The 22,555-nt window shown below is 36.7% G+C and overlaps 1 protein-coding gene across 1 annotated transcript; it reads right to left on the minus strand.

Annotated features, from left to right (window-relative positions):
* Positions 1–344: 344 nt before the first annotated feature.
* On the minus strand, positions 345–7,909 carry LOC310726132 (delta-type opioid receptor-like). Its single transcript, XM_083541392.1, has 4 exons — positions 7,798–7,909; positions 7,381–7,583; positions 2,803–3,155; positions 345–2,218 (listed from the first exon to the last, which is right to left on the minus strand). Exons 2-4 carry the CDS (start codon positions 7,572–7,574, stop codon positions 1,686–1,688), a joined length of 1,080 nt encoding a protein of 359 aa, XP_083397518.1. The 5' UTR covers positions 7,575–7,583; positions 7,798–7,909; the 3' UTR covers positions 345–1,685.
* Between the last annotated feature and the right edge of the window lie 14,646 nt (positions 7,910–22,555).

The following is a 22,555-nucleotide window of genomic DNA, read 5'->3' on the forward strand; positions in this document are numbered from 1 at the left end:
TTATACTTTTGGTGGTTTTTGGTTTGGGGTGTCCTTTTTAGTGTTGTACAACCCTGCATTTAATGGCTAGTAGAACCTTCCCTACTGGCAAAAACCAAATATTGTCTGTAGCTGTTGATCAGACCTGACCACCAGTATGGAAGTACTACCTATTTCCTGTTTCTGTTCAATAGTTCTCAGATTTCTTGAACAAAAAGTCCTCTTCAAGTCAAGTCAAGTCAATGCATGAGACCGATGCTACATTAAACCATGCATTTTCTTCCATTTTGATGGTTGTTTGGGTCACCATCGCTTTGCATTATTCAAAATGTATGAAGCATAAGAATTATGGACTGCATTGGATATTTTTCTGTAAAACTCATTGTTAACCCAGTGATTGCCAGCTGTTCGGAACCTCGAAGCAAAACAGCCAAAGAAATACTCATACTGCACCCTTCATCATGTTGAAGATCTAGAAGGTGCTTTTGTCTCTTCTGTCTGCAGGATATTGCCCCAAAGGTTTTTTATGTTGGCATTAAACATCCTGATAGACTTTTGAAATCTTAAGATGTATAGCAAGACTCCATGGATTCCTTGTATTAACACCATTCTTGCTCTGTGTGTTTGTTAGTGTGGTCACGCACACAGAGAACAGCTAGTTCTAGAGATTTTTATTGATAACATTGGATTTTCTTTTCACATTTTTTAACACTACACGCTGTACACTTGGTGTAATCTGCTGAATGGCAATGCCTTAGGAGAGAGCCAGCAGTAACGAATTTCCTCTATTTTGTAGGTAGTTTGTCTTATTGTGACAAACATCTGCAAATCACCCCTTAAATCTTATCTCGCTACTTGGAACACCCAAAGCCAATTAGCCTAGGAGAAGCCTAGGAGACGTTGTTCGCCCAGAGTTTCACATAGTTTATTGATTCAAACCTACACTGTGAACATTTATGCAGTTTAATCAGAATTAGAAGAATAAGTACCATTGAATGTTTCAAATATATTTGATTAGAATTGTGACTTAAAAGCAGACGTAACAGCATCTTATAAGTAATAATGGCAGATAATACCTGTGGTTTCTTCATGTTCTCTATTTTTTCCTGGCTATGCTTAATGAACTGTAAACTGGCTATGCTTAATTTTCCCAAGGTGTTAAATGAGTTTGTAAATGTGTGATGCCCTGTGATGAACTGATATCCCTTTCTGGGTGTATTTCCAATACTTCCAGTATTTCTATAAAAAGCTCCAAATCCCTGTGATCAATAAGGCCAAGATAAAATGGTAGTAAAATATTTTCGAACAAAATAAAGTAACTGCAGTATATCCAAATCATTAGTGTATAGAAGCTTGGGTGAGACTCTCTGAATAAAACGAGATGAGAGATCAAAGCAGCTTTTTTTTAAAAGTCAGCTAAACTAAATTAGATTTACACGTATATATCCATTTATGCCAAAGCAAAACCTTTGCTGGCAACTAATGATATAATTCTCAGCAGACTTCACATCATCACACTATATTCAGGGTCGTAATATAGCAAGTCTTGTCACAGTGCTCCATTTCTTCGAGTGTCACAGTCACACCAACATTCACACCAACTGTAAGGTGCATTATGATCAGAGCGCAGGAGAGACCTGCGTTAGTCCCATTGTGTTGGAGTCCTCCTTTCCAGATTGGGTGATGAAGGACAATTCCACGGCTAGTCATGCTGGCTTTGCTGTTCTTGGGGCACTCTCGGCAGCCTGGGGAGACTGTCTGGATGCAATCCTTCCTAGCCTGCTTCCTCCAACCCCTTTATCTCCCTTTCGCCTTGCCGGCAAACAAAAGTCCTTAAAGCACCTCTTAAAATTCTCATCGAGAAATGCGTAGAGGATGGGGTTGAGGCTGCTGTTGGTGTAACCAAGAGCAACACACAGAAAATAGGCAGCCATTAGTGGTGTGGTCTCAGGAATGGCCACTACAGCTTTTAGAAGAATGAAGATGTGTATAGGGGTCCAGCAAATGATAAAAGCCGCGACGACAACTAGGACCAAGCGGGTGATGCGGCGAAGGTTGCGGTCTTTCTCTCGAGAACCGGAGAGTATGCGAACACTACGTAGTCGCAGAAGCATGAGCGAGTAGCAGATGCTAATGATGAGGACGGGAGCAACAAAAGCAAAGACGAACACACAGATCTTCATTAGAGTGTCCCAGTACTCGTAAGGGTCAGGAAACTGCAGGGCACACTCTGTGGTGCCTGCAAGAAAAACAATGGAAATTGTTACTAAATGAAGAATGAGGATCGTTGGTTTAGAAACAGAAAGAGCAGAACATGACAAGAGTAGTCATTGGAGGTAGACTAGATGAAGTAGGACATGCTTAAAATATAAATCCACTATTGGCAACTTAGCACTTTGGAACTTCCTTTTTAAATATGTACCATGAATTTTTATGAACAGTGATGTCCATTAATACTTAATATAATTGGTAGCAACCTATTAGATTGACCATAGCTGATGCTTTCACTCAATTTAATTTGCAGCTGTTACATATAATAAAATGTAAAGATTTTTTAGTAAAAAATCTTCTGTTGGATTTGCCCAGAAAGAGAAACCAGAGAACAAAATGTTCACAATGAGCTCAGAGAATATGGAGGAGATTATTAAATGTCCTGCTGCTCACCCACTATTAGCTAGTATCGATCTGTAGTAAGAAAAGTATATTAATCTCCTATTCCATTACAGCATAATGGCACCATCATTACAGTCCAAACTTGATTTACTTGGTTGAGTTACCTGAAAGTTTAACCCTGGGTAACTGCGATCCTCGAACACAACTCACCATTATTGGTCTGTGTTCCCCCCAGCACCATGGCAGGCACTCCTGCTGCTGAGGACAGTACCCATATGCCTACATTGATGGTCTTGGCCATGACTGGTGTACGGAAGTCTAGTGCCTTTACAGGATGGCACACAGCCACGTAACGATCCACGCTCATCATGGTTAGTGTGAAAATGCTGGTAAACATGTTGTAGTAGTCAATCGAGATGAACACTTTGCATACTATTTCACCAAATGGCCAGGAGTTCAACAAGTAATCTGTGCTCTGAAATGGCATTGTAGTGGTAACCAAAGCATCAGCCAAAGCCAGGTTGAAGATGTAGATGTTGGTTGCTGTCTTCATTTTAGTGTATCTGTAGAGGATCACAGCAAAAGAAAAAAGAATACATTCAGAATAACGATAGATTCACAGGGCTTCTCAAATATAAAGTTCACAGCAACATTTTACGTCACACAGTTCTACACAATTTCCTTCTGCGTTCTCATTTCGTCGAGGTCTTTTTCACATCCTTTTCGAAAAAAGCACAAAGGGCAAAGCTTTAATCTGAAGTCTCTAAATGGATAAATATATCTCACAGCAATTATGAGACAGAGCAGAGGGTTTGAGTGTGAGAAATAGAGACTAATTGAGAAACAAGATCCCTGATTAGATCTTCAAGTGAAAGTCAAAGTGACAGATGCACCTGTTTGTGACTTCTTTTCTCTTTGCACTCATTCATTTCTCTCAAACTTGACAAAGACGTCAGTAGCAGAGCAAGGGCTTTTAGAATCTTCAGTGGGTATCATATATATTCTGGGTGGGCTTGATTATTTGATAGCAGGCAAACCAGAAAGTTACTCTTCTTACATTTTAGCTGACTGTGTCCAGCTAGGTGCAAGTGCTAGTAAGATATAGCTGTGCAAATGTACAAGATATGAAGTGTCAAGTGAGGTGTTTCTTAAATAGCCTCTCAAACCCATAGCTTCAACCTGACTATTATACTATTATTACTCTGTTATAGGGCTGAAACAATTTCTTGAATAACTTGAGTAATTTGAATATTATTTTTTGCCAATTTAAAAACTTGGATTTCACAGTAAAACAAGACCTTAGCACTTACACTGCCTCTTAACTATTCATTCAGTTTTTATCCAAATCAAGTTTTTTGACCATCAATTTTGTTGATTTAATACAAAATGGCTTATACTTTATCACCAAAAATGCACTCAAAGAATTAGACATAGACTAAATTATATCTGACGTTCCTGTCATTATGTAAATCAAAAGCCGTGGAATTTTCTTTTAAATACAGAAAATGAAATAAATAAACAAAATAATATAATTAATTCATAAAATAATGAAATGCCATTTGTGAGTGCCATTATATGTTATACTCAAGTGGCACTGGTGATTTGTTTCCAAGGTTTTATTATTGTTGGATAAAAGAAAGCGTGGATATTCACTCACATCAAGTAGCTGGAACTCGATTGTTCTTATCTTTTACTGCTGTTTTAACTATAAAATCCGAACCCTGTCCTTCATGTGTTTAATATTTCGGGCCAGTATTAAAAGTACTGTTTACAGCTATTATTTCAAATGAAACAACTCCAAATCATATTTATAATTAAAGTTTACATAGAAACTATGACAATCTTACCATATTCATTTATATATTTACTCGTTTGGTAGCTGTTTATCCAAAAATGGCTTATAATTAAGATGAGCAGATTAGATTTAATGGCTCAACAGTGCCAGTCTGAAAGACCAGGATTTGAATTTACAACCTACCAATCACTTGATACAAGCTCTAAATTCTGAGCCATCACTCTATAATTAGTTGTTTGGCAGATGATTTTTTACAGCACAACCAGGGAGGAATATATTATACAATCTAAGCATATTGTGTACATTGATACATTGCCGGTACAGCTCTGACCCAGACGTTTGCAGCAGATCGTTTAAGTACTGAGAGTTGTGTAGTGTGGCCTTCATGGATTGGACTTGTTTGTTATTCACATTGTACAGATCCTCAGATTGAGAGGAATTTAGAGACCAAGTAAAAGAAAAATGTGCAGTACGGCTGCTGTAATTAGGGAATATTTTTGCCATAAAGAACTGTCCTTGGTCTACAACAAAGTTTAGGTAGGTGGTATGTGATAATGTTACATCCACATGAATGCTAGGACCCAAACAGAACATTCCCAGCAGAACATTGCCCAGAGCATCACACTGCCAACTTGCCTTTGTCCCGTAATGCATCATGATGGCATCTCTTCCCCAGGTAAGTGACTCACATACACCCGGTCATCCACATGATGTAAAAGAACATGTGATTCATTAGACCAGGAGAGCTTCTTCCATTTTTTCACACTCACCTGTCCAATGCAGTCCTTTTAAGCTTTTAACCTGGGCACTCTGACCACTGTGACTGTGCTTCCCTATTCACTGCAATGTAATGTGTGTGCTGACACCTTCTATCATAGCCTGCATTAACTTTTTCATTAATTTCTGATGTAGTAGTTCTTTAGTTGGACTGAATCAGACATACTGGCTTTCACACACCACACACACACACACACACACACACACACACACACACACACACACACACACACACACCACACACACACACCAGTAAGCTTTGGGCTTCCATGAGCCTGTCACAGGTTTATACATTTTTAGTTCTGGAGCCAAGTCTTGCTCGGAACAATGAACCTCATAAAAGGATCACTTCACCAAAGACCTGCCACTTTGGTCTGACTCAGGCATCTAGTCAGCACATTTCAGGCATTGTCAAAGATGCTCTAATCTTTTAACATTTGCCTATTTTTCCTGATTCCAACTGACTTTTCAACTTGCTGCCATAATAGATCGCACCCCATGAAAGCTGTCACTGTAAAATGACAGTCAGTGTTGTTCACTTTAGCCGTCAGTGGTTTTGAAGTTACTTAGAACAGAGTAAGTGCTTCACAAATAACATTACATATAAGCCCAACTGTGGTGCACTTGAAGGTCTGGGAATAAAAGTTAAAACCTCCAGTTCACTAGAGCGAAAAATTCCACAAGGAGGAGTAAGATTAAGCAGCATCTGAATCTGCCCAGTTAAGACTTAAAAATAGACTTAATTTTGAGGATGAATAGGAGGAAAATAACATTCATCCCAGAGAGACAGATCAATAAAGGCCCGGTAGATGGCTTATGCCTTTAATATTGATAGGTGACGCTGGATCTATAAAGGATGAGTAACATTAGGGTGACTCGGGGGAAATCGGAAAAATAATCTCTCTCTAACCCACTTTCTCGTGGTCTGAGTGTTGATATATCTCAGCTATTACTCGTAAATAGAACTCCAGCTTCACTCTTCTGCAGCAGCGCTATTAAAAACTTCTATATCAGCATTTTGTGAACCTCAGAAGAGAACCACAGGCAGTTTAAATCACACACTCTCTTACTTTCACACATGCACAAGTTTGTCTTTCTATCCCTGTGAGGACCTTCCATTGACATAAATATTAATGAAATTTGATACGCAGCTTTACCCTAACCTTGGTAACCAATGGTTATTTAACGGAAACCATATAGTTTGTCTGATTGTAGGTGTTGCTGGTTTTTGGTAATCAAAACTAGATATTGATATGAAAAATATATTTGTTGGGTTCCCACCATAATATATAATATAATATAATATAAAACCACATACATGCTCTCTCACACACACACACACACACACACACACACACACACACACACACACACACACACACACCATTACAAATTCAGGTTCTTGCATGCCTGCTCAAAATATTCTATTAAAATTAATTAAAACTAGCCTATGGCAAAAGCTTGACTTTATTAATATGAACAAATCGATATTGAGTCATATGCAATGAGATTCCTTCCTGATTTCCGGAATTCTTCGACGATTTCCTTCATTCTGTGTAATTACAAATTGCGCAGATACTCCGAAGTGGTGGGATTTTTCACAGCTGAATAGTTTTCAAACCTTTTTACAATTGTACAAAGGTTTATTAAGTCTTCTCGTGGAGGGAATTCAAGACCGTTTCGATTTTAATGGGTGTGTGCTGCATCCACACTGTGGTACACCAACCTGGAACTATAGGTCTGTGTCGTTGTAGGATTTGGTACGGCAGAGATGAAACCCAAATGTACAGAGGACACAACATGCATTAATGTCACACATCTATGAATAAGCAAATGGGTTGAGCCCCGAGGGGCAAAAATTAGGCCTCCTGCGAGAGCTGAGACTTGCAGTAAACTGTTATGGGGAAAATCTAGAAATAGGGAAATTCAGTTATATAGTGTTTTTGTAGAAACAAGTAAAATATGATATGATATGAACAAGTCGGAAAATATCTTCTAGGGTGCTTGTTTTTAGATTACTAATTGTTTGATTAGGTGTTACACCTGATGCAACTCATCAGGGGGCCTGATACCAATCTCATCAATGCAACCCAAAATGAAGTGTGGAGATCTGCAGGATTCAATTGTAGCTTAATTCCTTGTAAAGCTTCATATTTTGCCCTGGAATACATTTTCAAAGAAAATTCATCCCTGAATGAGAAGACTGCGAATCCTACCTGATAATGACATACATCACGAGGCAGTTCCCCACCAGCCCCACCACGAACACTACGGAGTACACGGCGGTGATGACCGGAAGGAGAGGCGACATGCGCTCAGGCGGCACATTGCGCGGATCCGCAGACGCGTTAAGCTCACACTCAGACACGCATTTCTCATCCCTCAGCATGTCCACCAGGTCCAAGTCCATGTTTCCGCGCTGCCAAAGAAGACACAAAGTCAATATGGAAAACGCAAAATTAAAAATGGAAGAAAGCTTTGCCACGCGCAAAGTTGCACGGAGAAAAAGAAACCCGCAAACCTCGCTCTCTAACCTAATCACAACCCCTTCATACAATGCCGCAATAGCTCTATTTTATGCAAACTTCGCAATAAAAAGATCTCACAACTACAAAATGCACACACATCATTACCTGGATGGCAGAGGGAAAGCGGGAAGAGTGAAAATAGGGCAGGAAGATGCAGGGCTGATGCTCCTGACGCGCGCGACAGGGAAACTTTACCACTATCTGACTGCACGAGTGGAGTGTGGAGGGTTCAGTGTGCGCCTGTTCTCTCTCTCTCTCTCTCTCTTTTTCTCTCTCTCTCTCTCTCTCTCTCTCTCTCCTTTTCTCTCCCTCACCTCATCCACTCTTTCCCCCCGATCTGTGATTTTTGAAGAGTGGAAAGTCGTTTGGACCAGATGACATACCGGTAGAAGCATGAAGATGTTTAGGAGAGATGCAGTGGAGTTTTTAACCAGATTGTTTAACAAGATTTTGGAAGGTGTGAGGATGCCTGAGGAATGGAGAAGGAGTGTGCTGGTACCGGGGAATTAAGTTGATCAGTCACACCATGAAGTTATGAGAAAGAGTAGTGGAAGCCAGGCTGAGAGAAGAGGTGACCATCTGTGAGCAACAGTATGGTTTCATGCCATATTATTTGCTTTGAGAATGTTAATGGAGAATGTGGATGGAGAATAGAGAAGGTCAGAAGGAGCTGCATTGTGCATTTGTGGATTTAGAGAAAGCGTATGACAGGGTGCCGTGAGAGGAGTTGTGGTATTGTATGAGGAATTCAGGTGTGTCAGAGAAGTATGTGAGGGTGGTGCAGGACATGTATAAGGACAGTGTGACGGCAGTGAAGTGTGCAGTAGGAACGACAGACTGGTTCAAGGTGGAGGTTGGACTGCATCAAGGATCGGCTCTGAGCCCTTTCCTGTTTGCAGTGGTGATAGACAGGTTGACGGACGAGGTCAGACGGAGAAGGTGAAGGAGTTTAGGTACCTGGGGTCAACAGTGCAAACTAATGGACAGTGTGTTAGAGAAGTGAAGAAAAGAGTGAAGGCAGGGTGGAGTGGGTGGAGAAGAGTGGCAGGAGAAATTTGTGATAGAAGGGTATCTGTAAGAGTAAAAGGGAAAGTTTATAGGACTGTGGTGAGACCTGCGATGTTGTATGGTTTAGAGACAGTGGCATTAAGTAAAAGACAGGATGTGGAGCTGGAGGTAGCAGAGCTGAAGATGTTGAGTTTTTTGTTGGGAGTGACAGTTTTGGAGACAAGGTGAGGGGGGCAAGGTTGAGATGGTTTGGACATGTGCAGAGGAGGGACATGGGGTATATCGGTAGGAGAATGCTGAGAATGGAGCCACCAGGAAGGAGGAAAAAAGAAAAACCAAAGAGGAGGTTTGATGTGGTGAGGGAGGACATGCAGGTAGTTGGTTAAAAAAGAGGCAGATGTAGAGGACAGGGAGGTATGGAGACGGATGATCCGCTGTGGAGACCCCTAATGGGAGAAGCCGAACGAAGAAATAGAAGATCGAATTTCTAATCTAAATTCAACCCACTCATCTTAAATACCATTACATGCCCTCAAAAGCCCTCATAAGGTAGTTACCAATTAAGGCTGGATCTGATCAGAAATCTGCTGTAGAATTTGTATACTGTGCATTTCTCTCAGGACTGTGTTTTTTTTTTTACTGATTTTCTGATTTACAGGACAAACTATTGTTTGTCATTAAACCTTAGCAATCCTTAATCAATTTAAATACTGTTTTTCATACTGTGTACTTTTAGATTGAAATTAAGTGCTTTCTGGAAATGTATGTTATGTTATCATCTAAATTTATATGTAAAATGTTGAGTTATTGAATTAAGATATAAATGTAGATAACAGATTTTAATAACGCAAAACCTTTTCCAATTTTTTGTTCATCCAGTTGAATGCCCTATGGAATGGAATGTAAATGTCCCACTTTAGTCCCACCTTCTTGCTGTACAGTAGCTGCTTCTTGGCAGCAACCATGTAAATGAAAAAGATATTTTGATGCAAATTAAGAGTAAAATACTGCTGGCTATGTACTCCGTATTTACAGGATTACAATCATAATCAACTTTTACAGTAAAACACTGTTTTTAATAAATACAACATCCTATTGCAATGTCATGTCATTTTGCAGTTTGTAAACGATTTTGCTTACAGCAGTTCCTTTATTGTATTAATATTTATTTATTTGTAAACAGTAAAATAGTATTAAAAACAACTTGCTGTACATACATAACAAAGCTAAAAAGCACTCAGATGCCAGCTACCATCCGAGCCTGGATATACTGTATGTTTAGAAATCTGTTGTAGGGTTTTTATACAGTGCATTTCTCTCAGGAGCGTGTTTTTAGCTGGTTTCCTGATTCTCAGGACAAACAAGTGTTTGTCATTAAACCTCAGACATCCTTGATTAAATGAATTACTGCTTATCATACTGTAAACATTTAAATTGAAATTAAGTGATTTCTGGACCTTTATGTTTAATCTGATATAGTTATATCTGAAGTGTTTAATCATCTAAATTTTTATCTAAAATCAATAAAAACAATTATGACACATTCCTGTACCAGTTTTCTGTTCATACAGTGAAATTCTCTCTGGAATGTAAATGTCTCACCCTCAGTCCCACCTTCTTGATATACAGTAGCTGCTCCTTATCAGCAACCATAATATGTATGTAAGTAAATGAGAAAGACTTTTTGGTGTAAATGTAAAAGATACTGCTGGCTATGTACACTATATTTACAGGATTATAATCATAAGAAATATTTACAGTACAGACACAACATCCTATTGCAATGTCACATATTTTTGCAGTTTTAAACTGTTTAGTTCACAGCGGTTGCTTTATTAAATTTTTTTTTTTTAAAACAACTCACTGAACACAACATGGATAAAAAAAAAGCACTTACATACCAGCTACTGTACCATTCAATCCTGGATATTTAAATTGACATTTAGCAGACATCCAGATCGACGTACAAAAGTGCTTTGAGTCTCTAGGATATGGAGATGATCAGAAATCTGTTGTAGGATGTTAATGCAGTTATATGTAGTATGTTTATACAATTTATACTGTGCATTTATTTTAGTACATAGTTTTTTGCTGGGTTTTTTGTTTCAGATTGAAACTAGGGTCTGTTATTAAAACCAAGACATCATTAAGTTAATTACTGCTTTTAATGCTGTACACATTTAGATAGAAATTACAGTGTGCTTTTTAAGCCTGTACATGAGTGATCCGACAGTATATCTAGTAACAACAAATGTTAATCATCATTATATTTTAAATTAATAAAGACTTTTGATGAAACATGTACCACTCTTCTGTTCACCCAGTTAAATGCTCTCAGGAATGTTAATTTCCCATGTCCAAGGGTGTCTTCTATAGTAGCTGCTCCTTAGCAGGTATGTATTTAAGCAAATTTTACATACTAAGTGCAGGACTACAATTATGATTAACATTTACAGTATAGCAATGTTATTACCAATTACAATATTCGAATTCAATGGCATGTATTTTTAAAGGGGAATAGTTAAAACCAAATCAGTGTATATACATAACATGGCTAGCTACCACCCAAGTCTAAATATGTTCAGAAATCTGTTGTAGGATTTTTAAAATGTGCATTTTCTAAGGTAAGTCTTTTTTTTTACTGGTTTTCTGCTTGACAGGCAATTAGTGTCTGTCATTAAAAGCCGGACATACTTGATTAATGTAATTACTGGTTTTCATACTGTACACAGTTAGATTGTCATTTTGTCATTAAACATTAAAAAGCATTATCTGGCATTTTTTTTATAACAATAAAAGAAATGGAAAATGTATAGCAAACATTTCTCATTTTTAAAGAGCAGACAGCAGACAGTTTTATATATATATACACACACAGTATATATACAGTATATATATATATATATATATATATATATATATATATATATATATATATATATATATATATATATATATATATATATATATATATATACAGTATATAAAACTTAATAGTGCAATTAACAATGCAATTTTGAAAAAATACAGTGAATTGACAATGAGCAATTTATTAAAGAAATATATTTTTTTATGACCAGAAACAGAAATTAAGTGGATCTTCATCAGATAATTTATCTTGAAATGACAGAAAAGAAAAAAGAAAACAAAAGTAAAAATAATTACCCAAACATTTTCCAGAGCATGTAGTACACATTCACCAGGCTGTACAAATGATATATGGTAACTTTTGCAATAGAACATGAAGTATCAGAGCTCTCCACATCTCTGGTTAAAGAGCTGGGAACAGAGTGTTCTCTTTGCTCAGGAATACAATATTATAAATAAATTAAATTAATCATTTCCATCAGGAAACAGGTTCCAAAGCATTTGGGCTTTACATCCAGATTTAAAATACTCTGGTAAAAGCTAAAGTACTGACTATACTTTTTTTTCTCAAGTTAAAGTAAAGAAGTGTCTTGGCTCTGACATGTACTTAAGTAAAATGTTGCCATTACTACCTGTTTTAGTGTCACAGTGGTAACTGGGCCTCACGTCATATTAATGTTAGGGCTGAAAATCTGTTCTAAATGTCCCTTAAATGAATACTTTTTAGGTTTTTAATACTCTAATTAACATGGGCATGGACAAACATAGATGCTTTATGCAAATGTATGTTTATTATTAGTGAAACCCAATTCAACGTAGAGCATGAAGATAAAATATTCTTCTAAATGTTTTTAAGAAATTATAGTGTTTTCAATTACGTAAATCATCAGGACACCAAACGGAAACTTTGCTATGCTTCCACACGGACAGTTAATTAAATAATACAGGGGAAGCTGTAGATCATCTAAGTTTCATACGGGTTACATAATCAGAGAATTTTTGCTTAAAATATTCTTTTTAAGGCAAGTATTTACTGAAATTCAGGTTGTTTCATTTATATAAATAGAGAGGGCAGAGATTGCAGAGCGCACACCCAGTTTGTTTTCTTTATTTTACAAAAGCACAGTGTTGTATGTATGCATGCATGTATACATGCATGTATACAAAAAAAATTGGACCCTCTTCAGATTCAAATGATGTTTTGCTCTTATTTGTACGATCAAAAAAGACAGAGTAATTTATGTTCGTTTTTGCAAAATTCCACAAAACGCAGTGGCACGTTTGTCGACCCCAGAGGGTTTTATTGTTTGCATCATGGAGGATTTTGGTGATGATTTGAGACTTCAATACCAATTCCAATTCAATGCCAAAAAAACAATATCTACTGATTAAAAATGTATTTTCGGTGGAGTTTATTTATTGATTCATTTTTGGATATCTGAATAAAGAAAGGATGTTGTGAATAAACATGTTGCACTGAAGTCTTTAAATTGTGTTGCGCTGTCTTGTGTTGTCTTTTTGCACTGTTTGCACCAGGTTGCACACATGCACTTTATGTGGCAAGGATTTTTCTATTAGTTCTTGGCCCTGTGTTGTTTTGTTTCTGTGATTGTTGTTTTATGTTCTTGTATGTAGCATCAGGGTTCTGAAGGAACGTTGTTTCATTTCACTGTGTACTGCATCAGCTGTATTTGGTTGAAATGACAATAAAAGCTTCTTGACTTGACTTGACTTGAAATTAGCCTCTTTTATATGTATTTATTTATATTTGTTATAAAAATGGTCAAACATAAATGCGCGTGTTAAAAAAAATGTATACATTAAAATTAATTTGTGTTAATGCATTATTAATGCGTTCATTTTGGTAGCCCTAATTCATATATTAATATAAAACGAATTTCACATTTTGTTACCTATTGAAAGTATCCAGGCTGAACATCCACCATTTAGAACACAAGCAGACAAACGATGATGATCAGGTGATCAGGAATGTCTCTGTTCTCAGTATTTACATCACTGACCCCCTCTGTCTCATTTAGGTTAACCCCAGACTTCTTGTTGCCTTCTGCCTTGTTTATTGTTGGCTTTATAAACTAGTCTACGTCTGTGATGTGTGAGAGGCAGAAAATAATAAACCAGTGGTGGATTAAAAAAAGCCACGCAATGACAGGAAATAGGCTGATGGGCTTAAAATGGAACAATGAGAAGAAAGAATATTGATCATGTCACCAAATAGATTAAAACTGAAGTAACGAACCTGTTTTGAAAATGCAAGAAGTAGAAAGTACAGATATTTGTGTAAAAATGTAATCAGTTAAAGTAAAAAGTTGTCATATCTTCCACTTCTGAGCACCACCCGTATTGTATCAATCATATTATGCTGTTTACATGCTGTTCTTTTATTCTTTTATTTGTTCTGTTATTGCTGTTTTTGCACAACATCATGTTCATGTAGTTCTCTCTTTAGCACGCTGTACTGTAGAACACATTATACAGTAGATGCATTGGTCAGCGCTATTTTGTCTATATTTTGTTTTGTCTATCTGTTCTAGGAAAACAGTAAATTACAATCAAAAATTACCTACAAACATTACAGTAATGTGTGTCATGATGCACAATATTCTCTTTCAAGCCACTTGTTCTCTTTCAAAATAAATGTTCACAATCCTGAACCTGCATATTTTTAGTGTTTTCCCTGCTCTTATGTAACCTGATTTAACTAATAAGTTCATGCATGTCTTTGGGTGTGATTACATCAGGAAAAACTAAAACATCAGGGTTGGGGGGGGGGGTGTTACTCTAAGACCATGTTTGAGAAACAATGGTTGGAAATAATTTACTAGAGCATAAAGAGAGTGAAATGTGTACTAGTTTGCAGTTACAAAGAAAATGCATGTTAGCTTTAGATTGCACTTGTTGCAGTTCCATTTCTAAAATCCTACACTTGTGGCTTCATCATGGGTAGTAGTGTAGTAATAGTACCATAAATGAACACAATGTTCTTCTTCACTAATCTATATTCCTTTTTGCTGTTCTCCATATTAAGGTAGATAGCTAAGTTTAGTTTGTTTAGGCTGTTCAATGCTATTGGGTGTTTCTAATTTGTAAATCAATTACGTACTGTAACATGCCATCACTCTAACATCCTGTTTTAAAAAATGTGTCAACATACAGAATCAAATCACACCTTTTAAACTGTTATGGGGATTTTAACCTGATATGTACTGAAAATATCGTTAAATTGCTCATTTATTCTTTATCAGATTCTTTATTTCTGAGCTACAAGCCTAATAGAGAGGAATGGGTCCACTTAGATATGGCAAGTGTAGAACTAGCAAGCGTAGGCCAAGCAGTCAGGCCAAACTCTTTTGTCATCCAGGTTGAGAATTCACATCCTTAATTCTGTGCAGCTTTCAGAAATTCACTCATCTGGGTTTCAAAAGTTGTTTTTAACATATGAAACTTATGCATGAGGTTCTTTTAAATCTCTTATAAGGACAAAATCTGAAAGTCTCCTATGGAAACATGGTGGCAGAGCAGATGTTGTCAGTCCCTCATGCAGCTCTGGGTTTTATATTCCCCTGGTATGCCATTTTTGTGAACAAACTTGGTTTTGGGCTATCGATCCAAAAGTTTAAAGAGTATAAAACCCACTCACTGCAGATCCCAGAACATGGATAAGACATCACTCTGATGCCAGCTACCATCCGAGTTGGACATGATTAGAAATCTGTTGTAAGATTTTTATACCGTTTATTTCTCTCAGGACTGTGTTTTTTACTTGTTTTCTGATTGACAGGGAAGTTGTAATTGTCATCAAACCCCAGACAGCCTTGATTAATTTAATGACTATAACTCAGGGGAGCTCCTAAGTTGATATTTAATGTGCTTGTTCGGTGGTCTTTATACATGAAAGTTCTTTCTTGATAAAATTGGGTTAAATCAATGGCTGTGATTTTCTGTATAGACTCCACAGAATGAACAATAATTTCAATGCATCAGCCAAAATGGTGAAAAATGTCTAAAAAATTATTTTAAGTTATTAAGACAGACACACACTTGAAGTGAAAAGGGAGAGAGAGAGAGAGAGAGAGAGAGAGAGAGAGAGAGAGAGAGAGAGAGAGAGATGCAGCTGCATTTAATATTTCTCATTCATTTAAATGTTTCAAATTTATAATAATTTATAGCATGTATCCTTTAAATACAAAACATGGTGCACAGACAAGTTGTAACCCTCTTGTTCAAGCCAAAAACAGCTTTAACACATGGTTCTCTTGTGTAATTTATTCTTTGATTGTACAATGTGTGCATAAATTATCTACTTTTTAGTTTTTTTTTTTACTAAATAAGGTTCATGTGCATTATACCCATGGTTAAATTTCCACATGCACTTTCTTGATTACAGATGATGACATGCTTTGATTGTGCTAGTGAATTAAACTGAAATATATTAACACTAATACACATACAAGTTTATTTGTTAGCAGCTACAAATCTTGCGTGTGTGTGGGGGAGGGGGGGGGGCTGTGTTGGAGGATTTTTAAACAAAGATGCTTTATTTATTTTATATTTTGTTAAAATAGGAGATTATCCCTGCTTGGCCATTTAATCAAGCTGCCTGTGGTGTGTTCTCATATTTGCGCTGCGTGTGTGTGTGTGTGTGTGTGTGTGTGTGTGTGTGTGTGTGTGTGTGTGTGTGTGTGTGTGTGTGTGTGTGTGTGTGTGTGTGGTGTCTTTGTGCTTTTTTCACATTTGTATGTTGTCCCACTATAATGAGTAGCCATGGAAAACTCTGACATAGGACCACTAATCGAGAGATGCACACAATTTGGTAGTGTTCCTTCTATTTTGTCACTGTGTTCAACACAGGGTGTGAGTGCAAAGAACAAGCAGCTATGTACATATTACAGCACAGTAAAATCCTTCTCTTTGCATATTGCAGCTTGTTGGCAAGCTGGGGTCAGAACACAAGGTCAGTTATGATACAGCAACTCTGTAGGGAGTGCAGTTAAAGGTCTTGCTTAAGGGCCCAACAATAGCAGTTTGGTTGTGCTGGGGTTTGACCCCCTCAGCCTGATGAGTAACCCAGAGCCTTAACCAGTGAGCCACCAAATGCTATATATTTCTAATATGTAAAAGTGTTCAATAAATGATGCTGCATACTGTAGCTGAGCAAAAATATAATTTTATACAAAATCAGCTGGAATCATAGCCAAATTCAAGATGCAAAACTATATTGATTTTATATATATATATATATATATATATATATATATATATATATATATATATATATATATATATATATATATATATATATATAGGGTTAGGGTTAGGGTTAGGGTATATATATACTGTATGTAATCAATATAGGTTTGCATCTAGACTTTGGCTATGATTCCAGCTATAAAGAAGTTTTAGGAAAAACACATGAGCTCATTATTTCCAAAGGTTAAGGTGTGTAACTTCCTAAAAGGGTTCTAGTTTGAAAGTTTGGCAAATTCACTTTTGTAAGCGTCAGCACAAAACTCTTTAGGAAATAATATTAACAAATACAAACAAAAACAGGCATTGAAAAAAACAAAGGGATAGACAGGGATATGCTGTAAAGCTTAAACATTTTGCAAGGGCAAACGATGGAGGGTATAGGGACTGATTAAAATTAAACAAGGCATAGTTGAAACCAGTGGTGGGCGGTCAGGGACAGCAAAGCCTTCTCTGCTGGCCTAAACAGCCGGCCTATCAGAAGCACTGACCTACATTTACAACCTAAATTCTAATATTTGTTCCATGAAATTGTATCAATTTATTCCCAACAGTCTTCAGTCATCAGTCCCAATATTCATTTTATAGCGTAACTCTTGGCTGCACTGCTTCCAGTACGTGTATGTGGCTGTTAGATTTTTTGTCCAATCAGATTTCAGCCTCTATGTGCTGCCATGTCAATCTAATCTGCCCAGGGCTTTTAAAGTCTAATTATGAGTCTGCATCTCTGGTGAGTAGGTTGTATTTTATTTAAAATTGTAATGTTTTTGCCATGTTATTAGACACACATTGATTCTAAACTGCTCCAGATGATGTAGGTGCACAGTTGCAGTTGTAGTGTAGAGGTTTGGAGTTGTCTTAATTGGGTATAGTCTAAAATGGTATTCACCCTCCACATGTGAACTGCCTCTCTCTTTGTAATGCCACGCGTTGTTATACTGCGTTTTTGTATAGTATCGATGGTTAGTAGGATCGTTTCTATAATTGTGACGTGATAGTGGTGGTATTAAGAGGTGGATTAAGTCAGGTAAGTCCCCACTGAAGGCCCAGGTACCAGATGCACGGCCCGCCACAGGTTGAAACAGGAACTAAGAACAGAGGAACAGAAAGCTTCGATTACACCAAATTCTAAATAACAGTGGAATTACAAATCAGCAAATACAGCTAGAAACATGCAAAGCGTGGATTACTGGCAAGGTTCTAAAATTAAATTAGTTAAAATGCCCCCAAGAATTATTGGCACCCTTACATGAAAATGAGCAAAGAAATGATAGGAAATGAAGCAACACATGCAAGTGGGTAGAAAAAGTTGTTTGAATTTATTTATTAAATTTTCTTAAGGTTGTTAATAATTGTTGCACATGTATATTTTTGACAGAAAATTTTTCTTTGACCAAAAGTTTCTTATTAGTTACTTTCTAATGACTATTATTTAGGTGGAACGCATTATATTGAGTCTGATGTCAATGCCATAATGTAATTTCTTTTTAATAAACGGATAATGTAATGTAATGTAATTTGGTATTTTGAAATAAACGGATGCTAACACATTTAAATAGCAGTTTGTATGTTTGTTATTTGTATTGATTAATTCATGAGTGCAAAATTGTGCATGCCTGTGTTTATTTATATAGATTACATACAATGGTAGGGACCAAATGTCATAAGGATATTAATATCTGTACGTGTGTCTGTACTTCATGTCATTCATAACATATCTTCCAGGCACACTCATCTTTCATTCATCATAGAGTCTCTCAATCACATTTCACTCCCTCAATCACACACCCATACATGACTCAATTTTTTGTCACACATGTTAATATATATGTAAATTAGGGTGGTGGAAAGGATGGGTGATGTCCGCAGGTGTGTGTGTGTGTGTGTGTGTGTGTGTGTGTGTTTGGGTGAGAGTGAAAGAGAGATACATTCTACATTCCATGCTTGTAAATGTAAATTCTTAAAGCAATAATTCTTAATGGATAACATTTTCTATAGGCCTTTGGACATCTCTCTTCCTTCTCTCTCTCTCTCTCTCTCTCTCTCTCTCTCTCTCTCTCTCTCTCTCTCTCTCTCTCTCTCTCTCTCTCTCTCAGAGTAATTTAGGTACGCTTGACTAGTCTCACATGCTTTAATGAACTCTGTATGTAGTCTTAGTGTTTGTGTGCTACACAGAATCCATGCTGCTTGAAACACTGTTTTTTATGAGCACACAAGAAGACTTTGGATTTCTCCCTCTTGTTGCAAGATTTATCTTTTTCTACCGGCAATAACCTGGCAACGTTTCCAGGCTAGTGCTGTAGCTGTCGAAATTGCACCACCATTCTGTGATTAAATTCACATCCCTCTTTCGTGATTTCTGTTAACCTCTGCAGGAGAGAAATTTATGATAACATTTATAGGCATATAGTGTACAACAATGTGCCGAAAGTCTTATAAATGTTCGATGTGCTTCAGGCTTTTACAGTGAGGTGACAGTGTGGAGTATCCAGAGATAAACTGCATGCGAAAGTGTGTGTGCATACATTATGGATAAAAGAAAGTTTTCTAGGTGGATCTTTCATAACATCATGAGTAAATCATAAAACACACTTATACTGTATATTCAGTGGCATGTGTGGTGTGTTGTGATGAGACGTCCTGTGATGGTCCATGCTATACGCGTTTTGACTGTGATGATATCCTCCTTTGATCGTACTGTATAAATCTGCTCTAAGAGAACCGATTTGCATTTCCATAAAATATATAAAGAAATCTTATGTATATGGTTGACTCAAGACTTCTGCTTGTGTACTGCTGACTTTGCAAGTGATAGAAAAAAAGGGAAATACTGGATGTTGATTTATGTTATGAAATGATTTATAGAACTGCTGTGAAACTTAAGTGAAGCAGTGGAAATGAAAGAAAACAGACTGAGGGATCTTTCATCCTTCTGAGTGAATGATGCCTGACCCTGAGGACTTGGATCGAACGTCTTCAGCTGAGGAGTAGAGCGGCTAAGACTTTGGCATCACAACGCACATCAGCAATATAAAAACTACACACACACACACACACACACACACACACACACACACACACACACACACACACACACACACACACACACACACAGGTAATAATGCTCAAATTACTGATTAGCCAGATTAATTATGGGAGTGGTAGCTCAGTGGTTAATGATCAGAAGGTCGGTGGTTCAAGCCCCGGTATTGCCAAGCTACCTATCTTGGGCCCTTGAGCAAGGCCCTTAACAATTTGTGTTCCAGGGGTGCCGTATCATGTTTGACCCCAGCTTCTGAGCAAGCTGGGATATCCGACGAAGAATGAATTTCGCTGTAATGTTTATGTGACAAATAAAGTCTATTCTTCTTCTGATTAATAAATGTGTACCAGGAGTTAAAATAAATCATACTGACATTGTTTGTAAGTTAAATGGAGCATGTGAATCTTTCAGCTTGAAACAATGTTCTATAGGTACTCAAATTTTGTATTTGATTTTCTATATTTCGACCTGGCTGGCAGTATATAACAGTATATAACCCATTAAGAGTCATGCAGATGTGTGATTTGGGAGTCAATCTGAATTATGTATCACACAACTAAAATTATGTACATTAGAAACACTGAGAAACACTGACCTCAGCAATGAGCTACCGAAAAAAGGCTTGGCACCCTTTTTGAATTCACATAGTATAGATCAACAACATATGGCATGTCATTTTTTATTTTTTCTAAATGCTCTTGATTAACTGATCATGCCAAAGTTTTAACAGTTTGCTGGTCTGGAGAATTCAGGTTGATGTCAACACAACACCAAGGAAGAAAGACATTAGCAATGATCTGCTGCTCATCAATTCAATAAGGGTTATGAAACCATTTTTAAGCAATTTGAAGAGCAAAGAACATTGTTTATGTGGAAAACATTCAACACAGTTGCCAACGATCAGTTGCCTAGATTTTCTCGCAAATTCAACCAAAGATCAGACATTGCAATCTTGCACTGCACAGAGAAAGTGACAGCAAAAACTACCAAGATATATATATACATACAGCTCATTACTTTCAACTAATCTACTCTCAACTCAATATGTTCTTCGTCTTTGTAGGTCTGAAAGTCTATTGTGTATTTCTGTGCTACTGTGTTAATGCATCAGCCTCACAGTCTGCCGTCTTTTCCCTTTTATATGCGCTGTGTGCACATGCTCCAGTGTCATACAGCATGAACACAATAGAAATTTATTATAGCTTTTCTTGTACCGTTGAGTATAGTCAGACATTTTATTGACCTGAAATGTCATCAGCAGTGACAGAGCTTAGATTTAATAGAAAAGGGACTCTATTCAGTCGTTGCTCGAATGTTTGTCAGGACTGTGAGCATTAATCATAAGATTTGCACAATTTTGCACAATGACAGCTGTTAGCACATAAACAACACCACCTTTCATTATTATTACTGTACACTACATTAGTGTATACTGACATCCCAGTCCTGGCAACATACTGGCAGACAGAAGGCACACTTTTTACGGGTTCAGGCAAAAACGCAGTAACAGATGGAGATCTGGCATTTAGCATCTCCCACAAACCTAAAAAACACACCACTATAACAGAACTGCTCTGACTCACTGTTTTGCTCTCATTGTGAGTGTGCATGTGTTGTTACGGAGGGTAGAGGAGAGCATATATTCAAACAACAAGAGCAAAAATTTATTATTTATGCACAAATGGATGAATTGAGACCTAGATATTTATACTTCTAAATCAACCTATAAGAGATTGATTATAAAAAACCAAAGCTTTTACAAGCAGAAGCAGCAGCAGTAATAGTAAAATAATAGTTTTTCACAGCAAAACAATTACAATTACAAAAACAATTATTTTGTCTGCACATTGCCATGGCAACATGCAGCACTGTCAATTTGGACATAATGTGTCTGACATGTCAGTTACTTAATGTTTATTTCTCAATATTAATTTCTTCCCTGCTTGTCTAATCAGGTCTAATCACCTAAATGTTCTTCAAGATGCTTAGTTTGTGTAATCCATTTATTAAAGATTGAATTTGGTGTTTGTTTAATTTTAATAGATAGAATTACATAAGAATAATATGAACTTGCATTGTTCATTGTCAGTTGTTATGTACCAGTGATTACAGTGTGTGATGAACAGTTGCATTCTTTTTTTTCTAGCAGCATCCTAGAACCCATTTCTCTAAGTTTGTATTAATTTTCCTATCTTTCTCTGCTAAAATAATGCAAGACCTCTCTCATAAATCAATCCTCATTTAAGAGATTTTTCTTAAACAAAGCCTTTAGACAGCAGTGCTCATCCTGCAATATATAATATTTATCAACACATATCACTGCCTCCTTTCCATGCCAAAATGATGATTATGTAAAAGTCAATTGAGAATGGCCAAAATGCTAAAATGATGTCTATGGAAGTTGCAATCAAGCCTTTTATGTGTATAATGAAATCTGTTTTGGTATCTCCTTATAACTTATATACTATATATACTATTTCATTAGTTTGATGTTGAAAAGCAAAATTTGTAAAGCGCCTTTTTTAATGGGTTTTGTGGAACTTCATGCTGTAAGACAAATAAAGTAACTATTTTAAAAGAGTATGATGTTTTTCTATAGGATATACTGTATATATATATATATATATATATATATATATATATATATATATATATATATATATATATATATATATATAT

The sequence above is a fragment of the Silurus aristotelis genome (assembly GCF_946808225.1).
Source record: "Silurus aristotelis genome assembly, chromosome: 5".
Classification (NCBI taxonomy): Eukaryota; Metazoa; Chordata; class Actinopteri; order Siluriformes; family Siluridae; genus Silurus; species Silurus aristotelis.

Excerpts from the sequence above, each read along its gene's own strand:
- LOC310726132 (XM_083541392.1), bottom strand. The coding sequence starts at position 7,574 with ATGGACTTGGACCTGGTGGACATGCTGAGGGATGAGAAATGCGTGTCT. Across the intron at positions 3,156-7,380 it reads GTGATGTATGTCATTATCAG|ATACACTAAAATGAAGACAG; the intron begins GTAGGATTCGCA and ends GATCCTCTACAG. Across the intron at positions 2,219-2,802 it reads GGGAACACAGACCAATAATG|GCACCACAGAGTGTGCCCTG; the intron begins GTGAGTTGTGTT and ends TTTTTCTTGCAG.